Source organism: Sminthopsis crassicaudata, chromosome 2 (assembly GCF_048593235.1).
Source record: "Sminthopsis crassicaudata isolate SCR6 chromosome 2, ASM4859323v1, whole genome shotgun sequence".
Taxonomy (NCBI): domain Eukaryota; kingdom Metazoa; phylum Chordata; class Mammalia; order Dasyuromorphia; family Dasyuridae; genus Sminthopsis; species Sminthopsis crassicaudata.
Genome location: NC_133618.1, coordinates 407,102,894 through 407,128,711, shown reverse-complemented (window position 1 = coordinate 407,128,711; position 25,818 = coordinate 407,102,894). Strand labels below are relative to the sequence as shown.

At 36.4% G+C, this 25,818-nt stretch overlaps 1 protein-coding gene across 4 annotated transcripts in view; it reads left to right on the top strand.

Moving 5' to 3' along the window:
• Positions 1 to 25,818, top strand: part of SOX30 (SRY-box transcription factor 30) — a 66,958-nt gene that overhangs the window by 16,023 nt on the left and 25,117 nt on the right. Inside the window, exon 3 of one of the 4 annotated variants that reach the window (XM_074291929.1) lies at positions 10,602 to 10,687. In XM_074291929.1, the coding sequence (XP_074148030.1) occupies positions 10,636 to 10,687 (52 nt within the window). In that variant the 5' untranslated portion in view covers positions 10,602 to 10,635. Of the gene's footprint in view, positions 1 to 10,601; positions 10,688 to 23,134; positions 23,186 to 23,872; positions 25,395 to 25,818 lie in introns of those variants that run through there. The other 3 variants (XM_074291930.1, XM_074291928.1, XR_012486666.1) reach the window with 3 other exon arrangements.

Below are 25,818 nucleotides of genomic sequence, written 5' to 3'. Positions count from 1 at the left end.
GCAGTAGTTTCACATTCTTATCTCCTTCTTAAAATATTTCAGTATTTACAACTACCCCCCCAAAAAATTTCAAACCCTAATTTGGAAATGTACAGCAAAGAGACATTTCAGTTATAGATTTAGTCTCTAATTAGTTCATAATGTCATAAAGTTCCTAAAAAGGAAATCTTTGTTTGTCTGTGTATCTCTGTTAGCCTATATTGGCCAGAGATAAAAGGACAAAGAAAAAGTATCTTTCAGGGTTTTTTTTTCCTTTCTCCCTTTTTTTTTTCCTTCCGAAAACTTCACTAATCTTGCTACCTTTATTGTTAAACTAGTAGAATTCTGCCATATTCATCAAGATATCAGGGCAATTGGTCCCAGTATATAGTCACAGACAGAGGTTTTTCCTAATCACAGGGAGGCTTGAGCTGAAGTATAGGAAGAAGAAAAGAAAAAAGAGAAAAAAACCAAATATTTGCTTAAGGACTCATGAACAAATTTAACAAATGACAGCACTGCCTCTTAGAATTCTTGGGTGATCAGCCACAAGAATTCTACTAGTTTAACAATAAGGGTAGCAAGGCTAATTCTAACTCTACCTTAATTAATTCCCTAAGTCAAGAACATATCTTCCTATTTTATGTAGGGTTCAAACAAATGAACAAAAACTGTGTTTCACTTGAACCCTCAATTACTCATTCTGTAAAATGATCTCTTAAGGTAAGTCCCACCTACTCCTCTAATCCATCATCAGAAACTCTACAAGCTATTTGAAAATTGATACCTAGAAAATGATACAATTGTATCAATAGAAAGTAAACTCTTCTGAAACACTATTGTCTTTATGGTTAAAGAATGTTGTAAAGTTCTAAAATAGTGAAGTGGTTCAACCATAATGAGAAATTAGGATTTTTCATAGCTAAAGTAAATAGGTTTACAAATATATTCTATAAAGAATGATTTCTATCTATAGCTTGCTTGGCCATTGCTTATGAAAATTATGAAAATGAACCTGAAATCCCACATATTGAAGTTAAATCTTTAAACCAACGTAGAAGCAATAGATCCTAGATTTAAAATTTTTATTTTTGTTTTAAAGATTAATATACAATACCTTAAAGATAAGGGTATCTGTCAGTCTCAAGCTCACAGTAGCCAGTGTTTTTCTGGGTTTTGAATGAACTTTCCTATATTCATTATATCTATGTTATTACAGACTGTGATTATTTCCTTAATTGATAATGATTGGCTCTAGCATGGATTTAAACAAAAAAAAAATGAACAAATCAGACTTATTTATTGTTAATTGTTATTGTAACAGTAGGGAGAAAAAAAACTCTTGGGATGATTTGATACTGTTCTAAGTTTTGATTTCTTGTATGATTGTCTGAATTGTTATTGAACTAATAATTTATTATTGAAGAGAAATCCCAAGTGCTTTTTAAAGGGAGTCTGATCTGAAAACAGCTACAGTACCTGGGAAAGTTGAGAGGATGACTCTGCAAATGTGATATTAAGATCCTTTTGATTCAATTTCCACATTGTGCTATTACCTTTCTGAACAGGAAAATTTCCCACCTGGTTTATTCTAAGCAAGACTATGATATGTTAATGAATAATGCGCAACTATGTTGCATGATTGGCTATTCCAAAATAAAAATTAATTTTTATTCTTAGGAACTCAGAGTTTAAGGATGCTTTCTCCCGTGATACTTATGTCAGCTCAGTCTATGCCCTTGAAGAGACATGCCTGATATTTTTATAATCAACTCTCCTCTTTTTTCTTTTGTGGAAAATTTCCATAATAAGGGCAGGTGAAGTGTAAAAGTTTACATATTTAATGAATGAATCCTATTGTTGCAATATTCAACATATCTGAGTTCTTATAACAGGATGCAAGTACAAAAGAGTTTATTGTTTTCAAATGTTTTATTTTGAATTTATGGCTACTAATAGTTATATGTCACTGTATAAAATTAGGTTCTTAAAGTATTTCTTTCTAGATAATTTAAGGATAATATATATCATCAAAGAGTGTGTGTGTGTATGTATTGGAGAATATAGCACAAAGACAAAGATCTAATAAGATAATGTTATACAATTTTAAATTTTAATGGAATAGTAAACTATATTTTGAGAAAACATTGTTTTCTCAAAGAGAGAGAGAGAGAGAGAGAGAGAGAGAGAGAGAGAGAGAGAGAGAGAGAGAGAGAGAGAGAGAGAGAAACACACAGAAAGAATGGCTTTCAAATGTTTCTAATAAGAACATGACAAAAGGATAAATATAAGATTAGATTTGTAAAGTTTGAATTGATTTTTACTTCATGAACTAGTTATTGGAGAGCCAAATTTAAGATGAACAACTCTCCAGAACTGCCTTGAGAATGAGCTGTTGCAGGATCTTTAGGGAAAATGTTTCTATGGATTAAATGGCTAAATGGGTCAGCTAAAATCCAAGGTGAAATAGAGTGTAATTTAATCTGTAACCTGACTTAGTTTAACTGTAAAGCCTGCTTAACCAAGTTTGTTTCTTTAAGGGATGTATTAGGTTAAAATACCAACTCAAAGACATCTAAGTCCCCTGATCCTAAATCAGTTGTAGACTGAGACTACATAGTCTCAATGACTATGAGACATTGGGAAAAGTTTGCCATTAATCTGTTCCTTATCATTCCTTAAAAGGAATTCTCTCAACCTCTTGATAAGATGAGCAGTGAAGGAGATGTCTCTGCTGACTAAGCTTATTTCAAAGAATTTCCTTTGAAACCTTAACCTAACTCATTACTTCTGTGATTGTGCTTCTTCTAGTATAGGAATGTTAGACATTAAAATTCCAAAGGGGGAAACTATGTGAAAGCTTTATTGCATTGTCTGAATGTAGTCTTGCCTGGCTGAGAAACCAGACTTGTTACTAAGACACTAGGTTTGTTTAATGCAACTCACAACTCCAGACTTTGTTGATCCCCCAAAAACTTTCTGCAGGAGTCAGAGATGTATGATGTGTCATATCTGGAAACTTCCTTCAATGACTTAATAAACTTTGTCCTTAATTCTGGATTTTGCTCTCTACCATGACTATTAGCCATACAGAAGAGCAATTTTATATAGATATAGGAATACTCCAGAAGCACTAGTTTGTGGATGACATTGTATTGAATGAATCAAGATCTAGACTATTAAAAGACTTCTCAATGAAGTCAAATCTCCATTTACAAGCCACTCAGGAAAAATTTAAATGTATTAAGAATGCCAATTGTTCAGGTATTTTCAGTGGTCCATTAAAATATTTATGCCTCCCTCCCCCCAAAAATTGAAATTGCTTCAAGTGTAAGGGTGACATTTTACACCTCTTTGTAACCTTTTGGATATGGTAGCGTATTTTTTCTGTTCCCTCTTCACTCTCCAGAACAACAGAAAAATACAAATAATACAGCAAAAATAATTGTATTTCTAACTCACCACAGAAAATATTTGCTTCCTTGGTCAGTTAAGTGGCTCATGTAGGAAGATAAACAGTTTAATCTTACTGAATTCCTTATAATTTCTCTTTTTATGCTTCTTTTGAGTCTATTATCTGAAAGTTAAATTTTGTCTTCAGGTCTGGTCTTTTCATTAGGAATGCTTGAAAGTCCTCTGTTTCACTAAATATCCAGTTTTTCCCCTGAAGGATTATACTTTTTTTTTGTGTGTGTAGGTGATTCTTAGTTGTAATCCTAGCTCTTTTGCCCTCTTGAAAAATCATATTCCAAGGCCTCCAAACATTTTATGTAGAAACTGCTAAGTCTTGTGTAATCCTGATTGTGGCTCCTCAATACTTGAATAGTTTCTTTTTGGCTGCTTGCAATATTTTTTTTTCCTTTGCCTTGTAAACTTTGAATTTGTCTATAATATTCCCATGAGTTTTCATTTTAGGATCTCTTTTAGGAAGTGATCATGAATTCCAATTTCTATTTTACCTTATAGTTCTAGAATATCAAAGCAATTTTCCTTGTTAAATGACATCTAGCCTTTTTAAAATCATGGCTTTCTTTCAGATAGTCCAATTAATTAATTAATATTAATATATTAATAATTAATATTGTCACTCCTAAATGTATTTTCCAGAGATATTTCACATTTTCTTCTATTATTCTCCATTTTGTTTTATTGTTTTTTGATGTCTCATAAAGTCATTAACTTTTATTCTATATAAATTCTAATTTTTGAGGAATTATTTTCTTCAGCGAGTTTTTGAGTCTCTTTTTCTATTTGGCCAATTCTGCTTTTTAAGGCCTTCTTGTCTTCATTGAATTTTTGTGCCTCTTTTACTGGTAGGACTATTCTATTTTTCGAAATGTTGCTTTCCTGAGGGTTTTTTTTGTTTTTGTTTTTGTTTTTTTTTTTGCCTCCTTTACCAAAATATTGACTCTTTTTTTTTTTTCATGATTTTCTAACATCACTCTCATTGCTCTTTTCAATTTTTCTTCTGCCTTTCTTGATTTATAAAATTCTTTTTGAGCTCTACCATTGCTTAGGATCAATTCATATTTTTCACATTTTTTCTTTTTCCCCTGAGTCTGGGATTAAGTGACTTGCCCAGGGTCACACAGCTAGGAAGTGTTAAGTGTCTGAGACCAGATTTGAACTCGGGTCCTCCTGAATTCAAAGCTGGTGCTCTATCCACTGTGCCACCTAACTGCCCCCATATTTTTCTTTAAGGCTTTGAATGTATAATTTTGACTTTTTTGTCTTCTTCTGAATTTGTGTTTTGATTTTCCCTGTCACCATAGTAACTTTTTATAGTCAGGATCTTTTTTGCTGTTGCTCATTTTCCAGTCTTTTCTTGATTTTTAACTTTATGCTAACATAGGTCTCAGCTTCTAGAGTGCAGGGGCCACTTTCCCTAATCTCATGGTGGGTTTTTTGTTTGTTTGTTTGTTTTTCTGTGTAGCTGTTTTCAGAGGTAATTCTGGGAACCTATAAGTTTTTGGTTCTTCCAAGATAGTCTGATCTAGGAAGAGGTTTGCTTACTATTTTCGTGGATTGTGCAACAATTTGTGAGTGACCAGAAGCATTATTTTCCATTATGGACTGCAAGCTGTGGGATTCAGGATTTCCCTGGGATTCAGATTTATATCTATGACTCAGATCCAATGGACAAGGAAACAGCCTTGCTCCTGCTTTAAACAAAGGGATCTTTGCCATTTCATTTTGACCAGTTGCCTGACCTCTTTACAATCTGTGTGCTGAGAGATCCAGAATTACTATTGATTCAGTTGTCCCCAAGACCTGCTTTTGGTCTATTAGGGCCCAATCTGCAGTAGAGCACCTTGTGTTCTCACCTTGGTGCCATAGATCTTTCCTGCCAACCTTCTAAGTTATCTTGGGCTGAAAATTGTTTCATTCTCTTTTTTTGTGGGATCTGTTGCTCCAGAATTTGTTTTGAGACATTACTTAAGGTATTTGGAGGGGTTTTGGCAGGAAGCTTAGGTAAGTCCTTGTCTTTTTTCTTAGTTCTGCCTTCTCTTTTATGGGTTTTCAAGACATGTCCATCTTTAGACTTTCACTACTTATCTGACCACTTCTTCTTTGATGGATTATTATATTATCCATGTTATACTCTTTATTAAAGATGTATTCTAAGGCTCTGTCCTGGACTCTTTTTTCTCTCACACTTTTTTTTAATTAAAGCTTTTTATTTAGAAAGCATATACATGGGTAATTTTTCAAACATTGACACTTGCATAACCTTTTGTTGCAAATTTTCCCTTTCTTGCCCCCATCCTCTCCCCATCTGGCAAGTAATCCAATACATGCTAAATATATTGAAATACATGTTAGATCCAATATGTGTATACATATTTATACAGTTATCTAGTTGTGCAAGAAAAACCAGATCAAGAAGGAAGAAAAATTAAAAACTGAGGGGAAAAAATGCAAACAAATAACAACTGAGAGAGTGAGAATGCTATGTTGTGTTCTATCCTCTGTTCCCATGGTTCTCTCTCTGGGTGTACATGGTTCTCTTCATCAATGCATAAGTGGAACTGGTTTGAATCATTTCAATGTTGAAGAGAGTCACATCCGTCAGAGTTGATCATCATATGGACTTCTTGTTGCTGGATATAATGATTTTCTGATCTTGCTCATTTTATTTTGCATCAGTTCATGTAGGTCTTTCCAAGCCTTTCTGAAATCATCCTGCTGGTCATTTCTTACAGAACAATAATATCCCATAGCATTCATATACCATAATTTATTTAGACATTCTCCAAATGATGGGCATTCACTCAGTTTCCTGTTTCCTGCCACTACAAAGAGGTCTGTCACAAACATTTTTGCACATGTGGGTCCCTTTCCTTCTTTTAAGATCTCTTTGGGATATAATTCCAGTAGAAATAGTGCTGGATCAAAGAGTATGCACAGTTTGATAACTTTTTGAGCATAGTGCCAAATTGCTCTCCAGAATGGTTGGATCCATTCACAGTTCCACCAACAATGGATCAGTATTCCAGTTTTCCCACATCCCCTCCAACATTCATCATTATCTTTTCTTGTCATCTTAGCCAATCTGACAGGTGTCATACTCTTTTGATGATTTTATCAACTCCCATGTATTTATTATCTTTATGAAGATATTATACAGCCTTAATTGCCTTCCTGGGTTCTACCCACATCTACCACATCACCAACTAACATTTTGAACTGGATGTTCCATTGGTATCATAAACTTAGTACATCCAAAATAGAATTTTTTATCCACCCCACTCTACCCTGCAACCTAATTCTGAACTCTTTTTCTATTAAGGACATTACCATCATTCTAAGCTTTCCAGATTCACAACTAGGGCTTTACCACATATACAAAATCAATAATCAAGTTGTATTTATTCTACTTCCACATCTCATATTTATCCCCTTTTCTTCATTTACATATCACTATCCTGGTTCAGGTCTTTATTACCTTTCATCTAAATGGTAATATAATAGCTCCTTAATGAGCCTCCCTGCTTCAATCTTTCTCCTTTTCATCCATCTTCCACACAGCTATCAAAGTGATATTCCTAAAATGCAGATCTCATTGTGATATTTCCCTATTCAACAAACTATTGATTTTCTATTACCTCAAAGATCAAATATGAACTCTTTTGTTTGATATTTAAAGCTCTTTACAACTTGGTTCCAACCTTCCTTCCCAGGCATAGCACATGTCATTTCCCTTCATGTCAACTAAACTGGCTTTCTTGCTTGTCCACTTTTATATCATGAGAATTAGCACTACAATTTGGGGAGATCTTTTCTTTAGTTTCTATGGAAGGCAGATAGATGGACAAAAAGCAGAAGTAGAGGAAAATGTTGTTAAGTACATCTGGAGTCTACCAAAATGACCCTATTTTCAACTAGAGATCTGACAAAAGAGCATTAAACAAGGTCTAAGACATGCCCTTTTATTGGTGAATTTTTTCCTAACCAACAATCCAAGCAGCTAGTGAGATACTCCCTTTTCCTTTTTCATTTGGGGAAAAAAGGGCCAGAAGCCAAAGGAAAAATAGCACTTTGAGCTGACTCAATAATAAGAAAAAGATCATATCTTCATCTTTTGAATTGGGGAAAAAAGAAAGTACTCCTCAGCCAATGCTTTACAGTAATAATTACATGTGTATATGTCATTCCTCCCAATAGAATACAAGTTACCTGAGGTTAGAAACTTTCATTTTTTGTCTCTATGTCCCTAGTGCTTAACATAGGCCACAGCATACGGTAGGCAAGTAATGAAATTTTGCTGTTTGGCTGCATTTTAGATGTGAAATCACAGAACCATATAATTTTGGAGTTGGGAGGGATACCTATAAGATCATTTAGTTGCACCCTTATATTTGGTATATAAGAGTAAATAGTAACCCAAAGAGGATATTTTCACAAAATTGCACATAGTAGCAGAATCAAGAACAAGATTCATGTTTTCTGATTCCCATCTAGTACTTTCCCCACTTGATCATACTAATTCTTTTTACTCAATGTGCTTTCATAGATATGATCTCATTTGATCCTTGCTCTGAAAAAAACATTTGATACATGAGAAAATACAAAGAAATTAAATGACTTGTCTAAGTTCATATAACAAATTAGGGTTACTCCTTGGATTAGAATATAAATTTCCTAATTCCTGTTTTGGGGTTTTAAGAAAAGGAATTATCTAAACTGGAAGAGCCTTAAAAATGAGGACTTATGGCATTGCAGGCATGATACAGTTTTCTATCATTTAACATAATAAAGAAGAGTCAAAGGTAAAAAAAAAATACATACACACACACTATTACCATGAAAACTAAACAAAAACTCAAATATTTCTCTTTTCCCCCTATTTGAGAAGTGGCCACTCTGTAGCCATAAATCTCTTTATATTCTGTAATCTGTAGAAAGTATGGAATGTAGTTTTTAAAAATTGCTTAATTTCCATTGAGCATTGAATTAATTTATTATCTAATCAATGGTTGCCTTTAAAACACACACACACACACACACACACACACACACACACCAAAACAAGAAGCTCCTAAACCCAGAAAAACTTTCTACTGAATACTGTCAAGTAGAAAACAAATTGGATTTTTTTTGGACACCATTTTCCCAACTGTTTTCTGTTGCTCTCACTAACAAGACTCCATTATGTAAATTAAATTGAGTTGAGGATGTGGTTCTAGTCAGAAGAGGAAAGGATTTGTCTCTAAAATCTCAGTCATTCCAATTCAACTACCATAATGTCATTTCTTATTTGCAAATAATATGTCTGCTTATACTAAAAGCAGACTTTTTCCTTTTTAGTTACTGGGACCTTGTCAAGGTTTGAAACTAAGACACTCTTGGCTAGCTAAATTATCACAGAAACTTGAATTTATGAAAATTCATGTTTTTCATGTTTCAGGTTTTATTCGTAAACTAAGATGAAGTAACTGGCTTATAGATTACTGCTCTATTTTCTGGCATTGCCAGAACTGAGTGCTCTAAATAAGTATTTCCATTTTTTCATCCACTCTTTCAGGAAAGTATGAGTTTTAGGAATCAATGAGGAACCTGTTGAAATTCTTAGTAATAATAATGATAAAGCTCACAAAAAGGGAAATCAAAGGCTTTCTGTTTCCTTTTCCATTTGACTTATGAAATTATAAATGAGAAACATAAGAATATATTGGGTCACAGAATCCTAAAAATGCTAAACACTTGGGCAAAACTTTTTACAGTATATGTTTTGGAAAGTAAAAATATATAGAAAAATTCAAAGATAATATTCAACAGATTGATTGGTCAATCACCAACTATCTATTAAATATCCATTTATGCAAATAATTATATGCAGATGTATATCCTGGGTCAAAAGAGTGAACATAAAATCATTGGCTTTTTTTAAAACTAAGAATTCTACCAATTATATATTTGGGTATATGTATATATTTCAAATGCATAAGTAATGGGGACATTGGTACATGTATATTACCAATGTCCCCATTACTTATGCATTTAAAATAATATACATGTATGCATGTCTCTCGGTTTTTTAAAATACAGCATTATTATATCGTAGATATGTAAAGTTATATAGTATTTAGAATTATTCATACTTATCTCATTTTATCTTCACAACAATTTTATGATGCCAGCTGAAGAAAGTTTATTATCCACATTTTACTGATAAGGAAACTGAGTCTCAAAGAAGTTATGTGGTTTGCTCAAGGTCATATGCTCGATTGAAAGAAACCTAAAATCTAGGTCTTCCAAGTTCTATACTAGTGGAATATTCATTAAGATCTTGAAATAAGAATTACCATATCTTTCAAGACAAGACTTTTAACTTTCAGGGAGTTATATAATTATATAGAAATTATACATATCTACATCTATATCTATCTATATCTTGTGAATGTATACACATATATGTATATATAGTTTTTGTCCTTCATTCTTGAAGGGAGCCAAAATGACATCACTAAGTTAGAATCTAGTTACAGTGTGTCTGACTGTGTCTGATCAGACCAAGATGAATTCAGAATGCTCTGCCACAGAATGGACATACGTGGTCCTTATGAACATTTGGGGTGGATTCTCTAATTTTGTGCATTTCTCATTCTAAGCTAATTCTACTCTGCTTTGTCCATAGAGCACAGCACCTCCTTTGATAAGGACACACCATGTTGTGTGTTCCTATGTCAGTGTCTTCTATGTCGTACTATCAATTCTAAAATCTTTAAGACAAACCTTGAGGGTGTCCTTGTATCACTTTTTCTGACCACCTTGTGAGCCCTTGTCATGTGTGAGTTCTCCATATAATAATCTTTTTGACAAGTGTACATTTGGCATTCAAATAATATGATCAGCTCAATAGAATTGTGCTCTCTTCAGTAGAGTTGGAATGCTTGACAGTTGAGTTCAAGAAAGGACCTCAGTGTCTGGTATCATGTTCTGTCAGGTGGTCTTCAGAATCTTCCTAAGACAATTCAAATGGAAGCTATTCAGTTTCCTGGCATGGCATTGGTATACTGTCCAGGCTTCACAGGTATACAACAATGAAGCCAACATAACAGCTTTGTAGATCTTCAGTTTAGTAGTCAATTAATCCTCTACTCTTTGATACTTTCCTTCAGAGTCTCCCAAACACTGAACTAGATTTGGCAATGCATGTATCAATCTTATTATCAATGTGGACATCCCTGGAAAGTATCCTACAAAGGTAAGAGAACTTATCCACAACATGTATACATACACATATAACAGGATAACTAGCAATATATGGTAATATGTGATAAATAATAGATGAATAATACAGATAAGAAAACTATTGTAATTGAAAAGAAATGTTAATAATCAGAATGATCAGGGAAGAGAAGAGGACTTTGACAAATAACTAGGAATTAAATGTATGTGAAGAAGAGTAGAGTTTATGTCATGTGGTGGAAATGGAGTAAATAAAGGCAAAGAAACCTGAGTTCTCTAGGCATATTCTATAGGAGAGTAAAGAGATAAGTTTTATTGAAATGGAATATTTAGGTAGGGTATTGTAGGAAATAAAGTTGGACAGATAGAGGCAAACAAAATTCTGAAGGTTTTTTAATGTAAAGTTGAAATATTTGAATTTGACCCTATCAGCAATAGAGAACCATCAGAGGATTTTTGATATAGAGTATAATATGGTGATGTTAGTTAATTCTAAAGTCTAATTATGGCATGTATGATGTATCAGAGTACAACACATTCAAGAAGGAGATGTTACAGTATTTCTGTTATAAGATGATAAGAATTTAGATTTATATTATAGTGGTGGAATTAGAAGAGTAGTAAAGTAATTTATCTTATAAGATATTTTTAAATCTTCAATATATCCTTTTTAATTTAGTAAACATTATTGCAATCAAATAGTTATGTTCAGCTAAATAAAATATTGAAGTCCCATCACCACAATAGATATTGTTTATTGCTGTTGCTGTTCACTCTTCATTTTCAAAGAGGACCAAATGACATCACAGGGTGATGGCTTGACTTTCATGAATTAGATTTAAATGAGGAAGAGTTGTGCAAAGTCATCAGGCTCCTTTTCTTTTCCCAAGTCCTTGAAGTCCTATTGCAGAACAATAAAAGACTGGTGATGGTCCAGGATGCAGTAGATAACCTTGGCATTTTTTCATGCTTGACCACTAAAGGCTCCATAGCGCCTACATGTATTGTTCAAGGTCCTATAGCAACGTGATAAATGATTCTTCAGTCAATTTTTCGCAAGGCCATCAATCGGTAAAAAGACTGAGTACCACAACTTAATTTGGTCAAGTGTAAAAGTTATTCAATCTGTCAAAAGGTTTGAAACCTAGGAGTTATCCTTAACTCACACCCCTATGATTCATTCTAATACCCATTATTCAATTCATTGTCAAGTCTTATTGATTCAATCTCTTCAGCACCTCTTTAACCATCCTCTTTCTATTTATACAACCAACCTAATTATATCCTGAACTAGGATATAACTAGGTTGGTTCTGTTTAGTCAAGGTCATCTTTCAGCTAGAATGTTGCAGTAGTCTTCTAATTAGTGTCCTGCATCTAGTTTCTCTCCTTTTCAATTCATCATCCATAGTAGTTAAACTGATATTTCAAAAGCTTAAGTCTGACATGTTATTCTTCTGCATCCAAAAATTCAAGGGCTTCTTATTACTTTTAGAATAAAACTCAATTACATCTGTTTGACCTTTGAAGCTCTACACAGTCATACATTACTCTCAGAAAATTTAACTTGCATTGGCCTGTCTAAAACATTGTATATTCCTCTTCAATACCCCTTCCCTATTCCATCTTTTCATAGGTTGTTCTCTACCTAGAATGCACTCCCACCTGAACAATATCTCTTAACAACTCTGAAATACTTTCCAGGATAGGTTTAAGTGCCACCACTTTCAAGAGGCCTGGCCAGTTTCTTTAAACCCCACTCCCCAAGTTGTTAATGTCCTTGTCACCATTCATTTGCATTTATTTTGCATTTATTCTGTATACTATGTTTTATCCCTATAGTAGGATACAAGATTCTTGAAGACTGGACCTGTCTTAATGTTGTGTTTGTATCCTGATCACACAGTATCTGACACGTAACAAAACCTTATTAAACATGTGCTTGTTGATAGATTGATGAAAAATTTTGTATTTAAAAAGGATCTCTGGACTATGATCTTATACTTACTTGGCATTTAGATGAATTTAAAACACTATGATAGTAGAAGTAATTAACTGAAAAGTAAGAGAATTGATTGTGATTTAGACTATTACAGGGGATTTCTGGGCAAGTTGACTACTTGAACAGAGGAAAGTAAATACATATTCCAATATATTCTTGACAATAGAAACCTAAAAATCATACTAAATTGAGTACTGATTAAGAAATCAAATAAAACTATAGAAAACCACTTCTTCTACCCTGGAACTGCACAAAAAGTCAGCCAGAAGACACATGGGCTATAAGAAAAGAAGCAAAGCTAGTACCAGCATGGGCAAAAAAATCTAGTAGCCTCCCAATGCAATCAGGGAAGGTTCAAAAATAAGTGTAGCTTATAAAACTCAGTATTCAGAGATAGTGAAAGTGATGGGTTTCCCTGAAAAAAATCTAGATTTGTATATGTTTGTGGCTGATGGTTTCTCAATCTAGATGTTTATTTTGTTTTTATCTCTTTAATAAAAAAGTAATGAAAAGAAAAAATTGCTTAGCTCATAGGGCCAAGGATTCATCTTCTACCTATCAGTCCTTTTGTTAAGCAATCAGTAAAAATACATTTATTGATTGCTGGCTATATGTTAGCATTGGGAATACAAAGAAAGGGAAGGGTAAAACAGTCTAATCCAAGGAGTTCACATTCTAAATATGAATGAAACAGGAAACTGAGAACTTCTCAGAATTATAACTGCAGGGTAATTCAAGACTCAGCACCAAGGATCTGTCAATCATTAAGGCTCTAGGAAGAAAAGCAAAGCAGAAATACCTGAGATAACCCCTTTGACCTTCTCTCAATTTCTTAGGGAAGAACCTGACTAATTATTTAATGGCCTGGAGATATTCAAGAAGTCTCCAAACTAGCTATCTCTATTTGTTGATTGAAAGAGAGCCTGAGTTAAAACCAAGTCTAGGTTATTTTAACCCCTTGGCTTAATCAATTACTTACCTCTAAATAAATCTCCTTATTGTGAGGGATTATGTGGTTTCTCATAAAATCATTAACTAAAGTAAATTGAATTTATAATCTAAATTTTAGTTTTTGAAGGTCTGATGGATTTGGAAAAATGAAATTCTTTATACAAACCTTACAATAGAGTGCTCATACTAGCTCAAGCAAGCATTTGCAGTAAAGTGACCACCATAAACTTAGGTAAACACACCTGCAATGAATCAACCATATTGGCTAGACTAGAATTTAGTAAACCTTTGCTACTTCTATCTAAGCAGGCAGTGAAAATTAACCAGATGAGGGGAGGGAGGTCACAGGTTCCTATGGTTTTTGGCTATTTAAATCATCTTTTGGCCTTTGTAAATTGGCTCTCCTCTCTCTTAAGACTTCAGTGAACAGACTTGGGCTTCTCAGAGATAATAATAAAACTTCTGTTCTTCACTTTGAGAAATCTCTGAGTAGTCATTTTGAGTTAGGGTTGCCATTCCATACAAGTGGAAGACACATGCAAACAACCACAACATACATGATATTTACAGGTTAAAAAGGATTCAATCTTTATTTCAATTACAAAAAACATTAACAAACCAGTTTCTTCTCTGAAGGATCTTATTTTCTATTGGGGGAAATAATTTGGGATTTCCCAATTAGAAATAGTAATAGAAAAACATTCATATATTACCCTAAGGTTTACAAAGCATTTGCTACACATTATCACAATTAATTCTCATAACAATTTTGTGAGGTAGACAATACAGATATTATCATCCCTATTTTATTGAAGAGAAAACTGAAGGATTAGTGGTCTTTGCTTGTACAGTTAGTTTTGGAGGAAGTGTTTGAACATCTCTCTTCTGACTGCAATTATAGCAACTATTCATTAAGCCTTGCTGCTACTCACAGAAACAATAATGAAACTTCCTTCCACCCACTACTTAGAATTGTTACTGTATTTGTATATTTAAAAAAAGTAGTCACAGAATTTAAAGTTTCACTAAGTATAACTTAAACCAGAGGGTCAAATTGTGTCGGAGGAGGAATACAAAATCTGAATTAGAAACCATTTTTGCCCTTGAGTTGTTTACAATCTTAGTCAAATAGGTAACTGGCTACATTTTTACATTTTAGAAACTGACAAAATACTCTCCTGACAACAATCCTATGAGACAGTGCCAGATATAATAGTGGTTGAAGAAGAAAATTGATGGAGTTCAGCAGCAATTCTTAGTTTGAAATACAAAGTGCAAGACGCAAGGCACAGGTGGAGAAGTTACAATGGTGTTCTCTTTGCCAAAAGATACCTTTATTTTTGAGAAGAGATTACAAACAAAATGAAGTAAAATGGGCATCAGGAGTGGCAAATATGAAATATATTTGGGAGAGCAAACAGGTAGCAAGGAAAGGCTTTTTTTTTTTTTTTAAACAATTAACAAGGGAAAAGAAAAGTTTCCTAGTGCAACCAGAACAAAGGGAATATATCATGAGATGAGAGTATGCCATTGAGTGGCAGATCAAATCCATAGAGGAGGTAAACTGACTAACTCCAAAAGGGGGTTAGTAAGCAAAGGAGATTACACCATTGTTTGGCAGGCTAACCCTAAAAGGGATTTAGCCCTCTAAAAGACTTAGCTGTAACAAGGAGAAAGACATCATGAGACATGGGGGAGGGAGTAAGAAGAAAGAAATCACAAGGCAGAACATGTGTGGCAGGCTAACTCAAAAGGGGCCAAATTTATAGGGGAAATTTAATTTTTTTTTGGGGGGGTTGACATCATAACTTGATTTTCTGATTGGATATAGGAGGTGGCATTTCCCAAGACCTCCATAGAGGTGTGACTGTAAAGCTGAGCTGATTCCCATTAGTGCCCTTCCTGGCTTGTCTCATGGAGTATTAACTTATCAGTACTTTTAGGCTTTGTCTACCAACCTCACCTGGGTAATTATCCAGGATCCCATAAAAAACAATTGATTCTCTCTGGCATTTTTAACTTTACTGGGGTGGAGCCACCTTTCCTAACTCCTTTCTTCAGGGAACCCAACCTCTAATTCAAATTTTCTCTTCTTTGCTACCCTTTTCAACCAATACCCCTCAGAGTCTCCATCAAGGTTGTTATTCTTTTTTACCTGGCTAAGAGAATATTAGAAAGCATTTTTGGCCTGTGGCCAGCAATCTGAAAGGGAATTTTAAAAAGAATCTTTTCTTCATCAAAGTTCCTCCCTGCCAGTTCATTTATTGACATATCTAGATTCACTCAGGCCTCTCTGTTTTGGAGGACTTAATAATACGATTTGGCTTTTGGTTTGTGTCAACTACTCAGCTAGATATCTCTGGGAAGAAAAAAAAGAGAATTTTTCCTTGTTTATCCTGTCCCAGAAGGACTATATCCCCCCTTGCTATACCCAATACTTTCAATTCCTACAAAAACTAACTTCCCCAGGTACCCACCATTTGCCCCATGATATTTCAGATTTAACATATTGGATTCTGAATTCACTCTCTGAGAAAGAAGCTTTTCTCAAAGAAACTCTTTTCTCAATGTTTTCAACTGTTTTAAGGAGGTTAGGATTGTCTCTTTTCTGTCATTGGCTCAAGTCCTCTTTTTCCTTTTTAAAAAATTCAATAGTATTTTATTTTTCCAATTACATGTAAAGATGGTTCTCAACATTCATTTTTATAAGATTTTGAGTTGAGTTTTTTTCTTCCTCCTTCTCTCCCACCCCTAAAGAGGGCAAGCAATCTGGTATAAGTTATATATACATGTATAATCATTGTAAACATATTTTCATATTAATCATGTTGTGAAAAAAAATCAGAAAAAAGGGGAAAATCACAGGAAAAAAGCAAACAACAACAACAAAAAGATGAAAATAGTATGTTTCAATCATATTCAGTCTCCATAGTTCTCTCTCTGGATGCAAATTTTTCTATTTATGGTATTTTCTATCCCAAGGCAATCAAATTGTTTTGAAATAACAAGTCCTCTTTTGTAAACCTATGTATTTTATTTTATGCATTTAAAAAGCTGAGAAAAATATGGCCTCACTGTGTCTTGTATCTGTTCTTGCTATATTTTAAAGTAAAAATAAACACTAATCCAATATTAAGTTGTTAAATAGACCTGGGATACTAATCAATTGGCCCTTAGGGAGTAGAGTAAACTCTAGAGTGGATAGAAGTCCTTTGCCTTTTGGGGGAAAAAATGTGATCTAACCAGTTTACACCACCATCCTATCTACTACTATGAGGTTAACTGTCCTAAAGCATCATTATGATCATATGATTATTGTACAAAGTAAAATATTCTTCCCCCATAGTAAAAATTTGATGCTCATTGTTCCCTTATATACCCTTGATTCTTAGGTTTTTATTTTTTACTTTTGTTGTTTCCCTCCTCCCTCAAGATATTGATCTTTCCATAAAACCTTTCTTAGTTCCCCACCAATGTGATTTTTCTCATCAGTAAATAATTCAATTTATATTTATATAATAGCATTTCCCACATCAGATGTGGTAGTAGAGTTACTTTTAGGGACATCTAGGAGGCACAGTGGATAGAGTACCTGGAGTCAAAGAAGACTCATTTTCATAAGTTCAAATTTGGCATCAGACACTTACTAGCTCTGTGATCCTGGCAAGTTCCTGTTTGCTTCAGTTCCTCATCTGTAAAATGAGTTGAAGAAAATAGCAAACCATTCCAGTATCTTTGCCCAGAAAAACCTCAAATGGAATCATGAAAAGTCAGACATGATTGTAAAATGACTCATTGACATAGTTCCTTTTATATCACTAGTTTTCTTATTACAAAGTAGGGAATTTTTAAAAAGTACTTACTAGCTCTCTGGAGGGCTTCAGGATCAGCCAGAGTCAGGATAAATTAAAGTTCTTGGTCTTTAGGGGGAGAAGTGAAGGAGACAGATAAGCAAAATCCTGGATTCTGGAGTCCAGAGTCACCAGCTTCTCTCCTCCTCATCCTGCTGCCAAGTAACACTGGTCTGTCTCCCTCCACCCTCCAATCCTTGCCTCTAATTATCTTAACACCAAACATTCAGCAAGCACCAACAGTGAGAAATATATGCTAACAGAGTCATTGTCTCACATTGAATAGGTAATTAGCCTTAAGTGCTCAGTTGTCTGATTCAAGCATACCTTTTTGGAGTTTCAGCCCTCTACAATTTTTAACCTTTTCCAGCACACTAGGTAAAATTTTGGAACCCTTTTTGCTGTTAATGATGATACTCCCTTTTTTTTCCTTACCTACTTCTACTTGGGTTGGCACATTTATAGTCTTTACTTAGGAATAAATAGTTTGACTATATTAGAGGACTTTTCCACTTCAACCTAAAGGGAAAGTCATTCGGATCCAAATCAAAACTACAAAAATCATCTTGTTCATGAGGACCTGGGCCATTTCCCCAAAGTGTGTGAGCCTTTTGAGGGAACAAAGAACTTGAACTCCAGACAACTTTGCCTTTCAGGAAAAAAAAAATTATGTTAGGACTAAAGAGTCTCAAATAGAATGATGTACAAAAGAATCTATTCTTAAATGTCTTCCTCTGGCTAGATACTAGAATAGGCCATAATGGAGAGCAGTTAACTCTAGACATGACTTCAGGGAGGTGAGATAACCTACCCTGGTAGTCTAGGGCATGATGACAAAGCTGTCATTTAACGGGGGCAAAATGTATTCCACTGAGATGGGGGAAATGGCCAATTTGAATGCATGAATGAAAAAGAATTTATTAAGCAAAGTAGATTGAAGACCACTTGGAATAGGTGGGCATGAAGAGTCCCACTGGCATGAGTAGCTACTTTACCAATAATTATAAGGATCATATGATTCTATATATAGATGGGCAATAGTCCTATTCCTCAGCCTTTACTGCCAAATGTGTAAATGCAACAGTCACTTCATAGGTCCCATTTCTGATTATATTAGAAGCTTTGACTTGCTCCAATTCCAAGAGGCCAATTTGACCATCTTTTGCAAGCCTAGTATACTTCTCCTACCAGATTTAGTGTGGACACCTGAATGACTTTGGTTCGTCTACAATTCAGAACTCCTAAAATTAAGAAGCTCATCAACTTCAGCTTCTTAGTAGCATGAATTATAAGGTATACTTACTTAGCCTCATCTGCATCATCTTGCTTAGCTTTATCTATTCCTGTAGTGGCACCTACATGATTATTTGGTTCAATAGGAGGCATTGATAAAATTTCTGCATTAGTCCTGATTTCAGGCAGGTGAAGCACCTTTGATTGTTCAATCTTGTTTTTTCCAGGTGTCAGATCAGTTGGCTAGACCCATGTTCTAGTTTCTTTTATACTAGCCAAGAACTTACAATTCACTTCACTGGGAGGATTTAATGGGATCCTTATCACTCATGACATCCCTACATAATGTAAATTGGCTTTAGAAGTTTAGTTATATATGCCTCTCTCACAGCAAAGCAAAAATGATGCTCTTTAGTTGCTAAGTTTTGTAGATGAGGGTCCATTGGACTTGGAGCTGTGACCAGAAATCTTGAGTTCTGGTAGAGTCAAAAATCTGTGTTGTAAAAAGTGCTAATGCATAAGAGACCTAGTGAAATTTTAACTATATAACTTTTATTTAACAATATATCATATCTATTCAGTATAACAGTCAAGAAATCTTCTAGGCTGTCTGTGGAAAAGTGAGTGTTCATAGTTTTTTTGTGGACTATATTCATAATCATCTGGGTTTTTCCCACCAACTATATTCCCCTAAATTTGACATTAAGCTAGATCCAGGAATTTCTTAGGATTGCTATTTTCCACCTTACATTATAAAAGGAAAAGTATTTGTCAATCCTACTTTAAGGGTTATTGCCCTAGTTAAAAAGAATCAAGTTGCACTCTAGCTGATTAGAGCACAGTAATACCCAACTAAGTCATTGGCTGAAAGATTTTAACTGCCAATTAAGGAGTGAATCCAGGGAATGCAGTAGATGATTTTGTCCATTGAAGATGACAAACCCTATATATGACTCAGTAACCAAATAGCATGCCTAACCCAGCCTGGCTGCAGCTATTTGGCAGTTGAGAGTAATCTTTTTAGCCCAATCTAACAATAGTCTGATGGCTAAATATTTTGTCTGGGCTACCTCTGGGCTGAGGTAGAAGCCTCTAGTGGCCAACCAACCTTTTAGTTCCACTCTATTAACAGCCAAGCCTGTGAGGGGCAGAATGATTGACTTGTTTGACCAGCCCGGTATTGAATTATTTAATTTACCTGGGTCTCCAAAATAACCCAGCTAAGTAACCTATTTAACTGAGATGAATTGCCTTTGGAGAAAATAGTTCATATAAGCTCTGGATCCAACATCAATAGTGTGAGGACTATCTGGAGAAAGAACATTAAGGCCCTATAGTTCTGGAATTATGAATTGCCTTAGTCTTGTTTATTCCCTATGGATGGGTCTTACTACCAATTGTACTTTAAGTTTGTATCAACTCTTTCACTTCCAAACTCTGCATATTCATGAGAAAATGTACCTCTGATTTTAAAGGAAGTGCTTTGTAACTTCTCTTTATTTTATGACATTTGAGTGAATTCCTTTGTTAAAGAACTAATGAGTCTAATTGGGTTGGAGTGGTTAAGGAGAAGCACATTAAAGGGAACTTGTGGCCTAGAGGATTAGGGCTACCAAAAGGGGTACCTCTAGAATCTTGAATATAGCAATAACTAACATTCTGATTTTATCTATCTCAGTAGACAAAGGGTGCTAGAGTTTATAGACTTTATTATTTTTGGATCACTGTAATCTCAATTTCCTGAACATAGTTTTAATTTCCGAGAGGATTAAATGTGGTACTCAAAGGTGGATTGAGAGTAAAACACATGACTTCTTATACATGAGTGTTATACATGAGTTAAAACATTAATGCACTTAATTTATACAAAAATTACCAATAGCTTACTGTAAGGTGGTAGTAGTGAGAATAAGAAGGATGGGATGGATTTGTAAGACATTGAAGAAATAGAATTAAAGGTAGAATAAATAGGACTGAGAACCTGATATTAGGATGAGGATAGTAAAATGAATAGCTTTAGGTAGCTAAAGTTGAACTTGAGTAAATAAATTTTGTTCTGGTTACAGTATATCTCAAAGTGATTACATTTTACTCTAATAAGGAATGTTTCATTAAAACCCTTTTTAATATTTTTATGGGGTACAGATAAACTTGAACTCTCAAACATTGTCAATGTAATAGGTTCTAGTAGATTCTGCCAAGTTGGAAAAGCTCTGAATATGGATCTGAAGATAAACCATGTGACTGGTTTTTGAGGATTGGTTTAATTAACTTCAGAAAGGCTAATTTACAAGGTTGCTCAATAGCTTATGATTTTTGGCTATTGCCAAGTAACAAAGATCATCTACTAAGACACAGAGGGATTTTGAACTTTTTGGAAAAGAATAACATCATAGATCTTTGGAGTAAAGAAGTATATGTCTTGAATATTTAAAAAAATTAAATGTTTTAAATGATCAAATAATGTAATTACACTGATAACATCTGGATGCAAACTTAGAACTAGAAAGGATTTGAGAGATCATCTACTACAACCCATTTTGCAGATAAATAAACTGAAGCATGATTTAATGAAATTAATTTTCTAAAGACGTATACCTAATGAATGGTAGAGGCAAGAGTTAAACCAACTTCAAGTGTAGTGATCTTTCCACTATACCATATTTGTCATAGAGATATTGAAGTTTTGCAATTTCACTAGTTTTAGAATAATTCATGTCTTTTGTAAATTTCAGCTGACCAATATCTTGGAATGAAGATTGTCCCTTAGGCCTGAACAAGGTCTCATCTATTAACTAAAACCAAATATATCTGTAGCAATACATATATATATATATATATTTATTTTTGCACCATAATAACAAATATGAAGAATGAGAGAAATAGGCGTTGTATGAATTGACTGGCTGGATTGAAAAAAGTAGAACCAATTAACAATGACTACAATACTTTAGTGAAACTGCTCAAAGCTAGTCATATTCAGATTAATTAGTTTGACCAATCTTGGTTTGGAGAACAGATGATAATGTATACCTTCTTCCTCTAATTTGAGAATAGCAGATTATAGATGAATGAATAAATAAAGCATTTTGTAAATCCTTGTTACATAGAAGGAACTTTGCTAAAAGTGCTGCAAATACAAGTGGCAAAGAACACACATTCTAAGAGGGTTTGGGAGAGACAACTCATATGGAAAAACCCAATGATCCTTAGGGTGGAAGAGGCAAAACAAATGTTAATTCTACTAACAAAATCATATCAAATTCTGATATCAAACTATTTGAAATATCATGAACTTTGATGCAATACTGTCAGGCTACATCTCTTCTTGGGTTGTTTCCTAGGATAAAGACCCAGGGCACTAGGTTAATAGCATAACTATTCCCAAGGCTCTTGAGTTCAGGGTCCTGGGTTGACCCTAATAAGGTCTAAGGTTTCTAAAGAGAGATAGTGGTCAAAGTGGTGATGTTGTTTAAACTTGCCTGGCATATTCTGTTTATTAACTCCTTTAGGTTCCTGAATGTTCAGTGTACAATCAAATGAGGTCTTCTTGTTGGTCATTTTTTGTTGAACTACGGTTCTTTGTTATAAAGGTAAGGTTATCTTAGGGGTGGCATAATTGGGAAATGAATGGAATAAAAAACAGAAATGTTAGGATAGGTACTAGATCTATAGTTTTAATGTTATTGACAACTTCCATATGAAGAAACTCCTTTTTCCAATGAAAGTGGGTAACTTCTTTGCAACTTATAGCGTTAGGGATATGAGTAGAATTAAAAACTCCTGAAGCTCCTTGCTGCTACTGATACCTAATGGGAAGTGGGCAGAGAAAATTTAATTGCAGGAACTATGTTTGAATTAACTAGTCTGTAAATATCCTGCAACACCTACAATATGAACTATAACAGTATAAATTATTTAAATTTACATCTCATTTTCCTTGTACTTTTTTATACTTCATGAGGACTATAGGAGGAAAAAGAGCAGAAGTTTTCACCATTTGGCAAATTAAACAATGTTTTTAAGTAAGTCATACCCCTGGCACACTGCCCCCCCCCCCATTTTATTCAATAGTGACTCCTTTAAATCCCTCTCAGATCTGGATGTCATATAAGTTCCTAAATTCAAAGTTAGAAAATTTCTGATTTTGGTAGTGATCTACTGTAGTGTTTTAAGCCTGGCTTTAATATCTGAATAAAATTCTTTCACTCTGGTGCAGCCTTACATTATGAAGGGGATTTGAGGATGAGAAGGAAGTGATGGTGGTGGTGTTGGCAGTGATGAAAGTTAAGGGATTTCAGTATGTTAAGGACTAAAGTCAAGTTGCCAGCTATTTGATTAGCACACTAGCACAGAAGTTTATTGATTCTTACTGGAACATAGAACACAAGAATATAGAACATAAGCTTATGGAGTTAGAAGGGACCTTCTACTTCAACGCCCTGGTTTTAAGATGAAGAAACTGAGATCCAGTGAAGGTAAGTGATTTTGCCTATCATCACAGATTAAGTAGTGAAATCAGGATTGGAACCCAAGTTCTTTGACTCCCATTATAATCTTTTAGATTAAAAAAACAAACAAACAAAAAAACTGATTTTGGTATTCTGTTTTGGAACCCGTAGTTTTAAAGACAGGTGCTCAGACTTAAGCCAAAAACTACATTTTAAGGGTAGGAAATCAATGCTGCCTTTCCCTTATTCTGTCCGTTTTTTAAAGTGACAATGCTTACTCAAAGGGCTCCTTACTTGAAGATGGAATTCAATTAGATGTTTGCCAAAGTTGTGCTGAGTTCCTGCACGCAGTAAAAGTTTATCTTTCCTAAGCAGGACACCAGATATGCAGAATGTAAAGTGGTTTGGGATTTTCTTTTCTTTTTTGAGGCGCCAAAAAGTAATTAAAGTCTTGGCCTCCGTCGCTCATTCAAGAGCCTCGGTCAATCCTTCATCGGCCCCAAGGACCGGCCGAGAACTGGCGGTGCCCCCTTTCTACCTCCACGTGTAAAGGGCACGAGGGCCGACCCCCGGGGCAATGGCGTGGAACCCCCGCGTCTCCAGGGCAACGCCATTGTCGGGCGCTCCTGCCGGGGAAGTGGGTAACTACGGACAACGGCCAGGAGAGAACTCTGGGAGAGAGAGGGAGAAAAATGGGGCGCACGTGCCGGCCTTGGTGATTCGAGGACCCAGCGCGAGGCGCAATCCATCGAAGGAAGGGGGTGGGCGGAGGAAGGGGAAGCGCGCCTGTCATTGGAGGGGCTGGGGTTCCCCCCAGCTTGTGATTGGACGGCGCCGGCCCGGGGCGCTGCATTTTGAACCGCGTAGCGTTCTGGGTAGCAAAGGGTTTGGAAGGGTCTTAACCGAAAGGGGGGTCGCCAACAAACGGCTGAGCTCACAATCCGGGAGCGGGCCGGGCCTCCCCCGCCCCCGCGCAGCCCCATGGAGAGAGCCCGGCCGGAGCCGCCGCAGCCACCACCACCGCCACCGCCGCCGCCGCCCCGCCAACTGCCGCGGGGGTCTTTGCCGCGCCCGCTCCGCCCTGCCCTGCCCCCGCTACTCTCCCAGCCTCCGGCCGAGGGCGCCCCCTGTCGGCAGACCGCCGAGCTCCCTCAGCCGCCGTCTCAGTCTCCTCCGGCTCCCCGCCTGGGGTCCGGGCCCCGAAGCCCCTCCCCGTGCCAATCCCCCGGGGATCAGCCCTTGTCGCTGCATCCCCACTGCGGAGCAGGCGGGCCCCCTCCTCGAGGCCCGGTCTCCGCCGCCCCCCGGCTGCTCCTGCAGGTGAAGGCGGAGCAGCCCCCTCCGCCGCCTCCACTGCCGCCGCCGCCTCCTCCTCCGCTTCCTCCTCTGCCTCCCCCCCCTCCTCCTCCCATCCTGCTCTTGCATCCTACCCTCGCCGCAGAGGAGGCTGCGACGCCCCCGGCTCTGCCCTCCCACCCCTCCGCTGCCCCTGCGGCGTCTGGCCCGTCCAGACTGTTGCAAGTAAAGTCCGAGCAGGTCCTGCTCTTGCCCCCTGCCCTGGTATCCGGGGAGGGTGCCCCTTGTAGGGGGGAGCAGCTGCCGCCGCCGCCTCAGCACATCCCTGCGAGCAGGGTGCTGCAGGTGAAGGCTGAGAAGCAGGAGTTGCTGTCAACCAGGGAAGGAGCAGGCCAGGAGCTCCCGGGAAGAAGGGGGGCTGAGGGTGGCCACAGGGCTGCCAGAGGGGGCAAGAGTGAAGGTCCGGGCTCAGCGACTGATAGCCGCAGAGTTGAGAAGGGCAGCAAGGCAGAGGCAGAGGAGAGCAGGCGGGAGATGGCCAAAAACAATGGGGAGAGCAAAAGCCTTGGGTCCATGAGAGAAGGAACCATAAAAACTGAGGAACCTGACAGGATGCATGAGGACTGCAGGCATGGCAAGGATGCTGCACAAGTCAAGCCACCTGCATCCAATGGCCTGGTCCACTCCAACAAGGATGTCATTTTGGCTCAGCCTCCCAGTGGATTTGGCCCACATTCACAAGATCTGAGGATCCCTTTGACTCTTCATACTGTACCCCCTGGGGCCAGAATCCAATTTCAGGGACCTCCACCTTCAGAGCTGATACGATTGACTAAGGTGCCTCTGACACCAGTTCCTATAAAAATGCAATCCTTACTGGAGCCTTCAGTAAAAATTGAAACCAAAGATGTCCCACTCACCGTGCTTCCCTCTGATGCAGGTATTAGACAGCAGGGGAATATGATTTTCAAAGCTCCGTCCATGTTGCCCATAGCTGACATTTCAGCAATTCAGAAGCAAAAACTAGGAAAAAAAATGATGGAACTCTGATTCTTTTGCAATGTAAAGTCTGCACAGGTATCACTTCGGATTGAATTGTATATTTGCTAGTAAAACATGGAAACAGGTGTATGATTATTAAACACCTAAAAACATCTATTTCAAGATCTAGAGATAAATTTTTTAAATGGCCAAATGCACTCAAGCAGAAATACAAGCTTTTTTTTGGTATACTTAATGTGCACTATGGGTTTCTGTTCAGAGGAGTACTACAGAAAATTAGCATTTTAAAAAATAATAGCTAATATGTAACACTTAACTTTCACATTGTGCCAGTAGGAAGCATGAGATAAAAATTTACATGA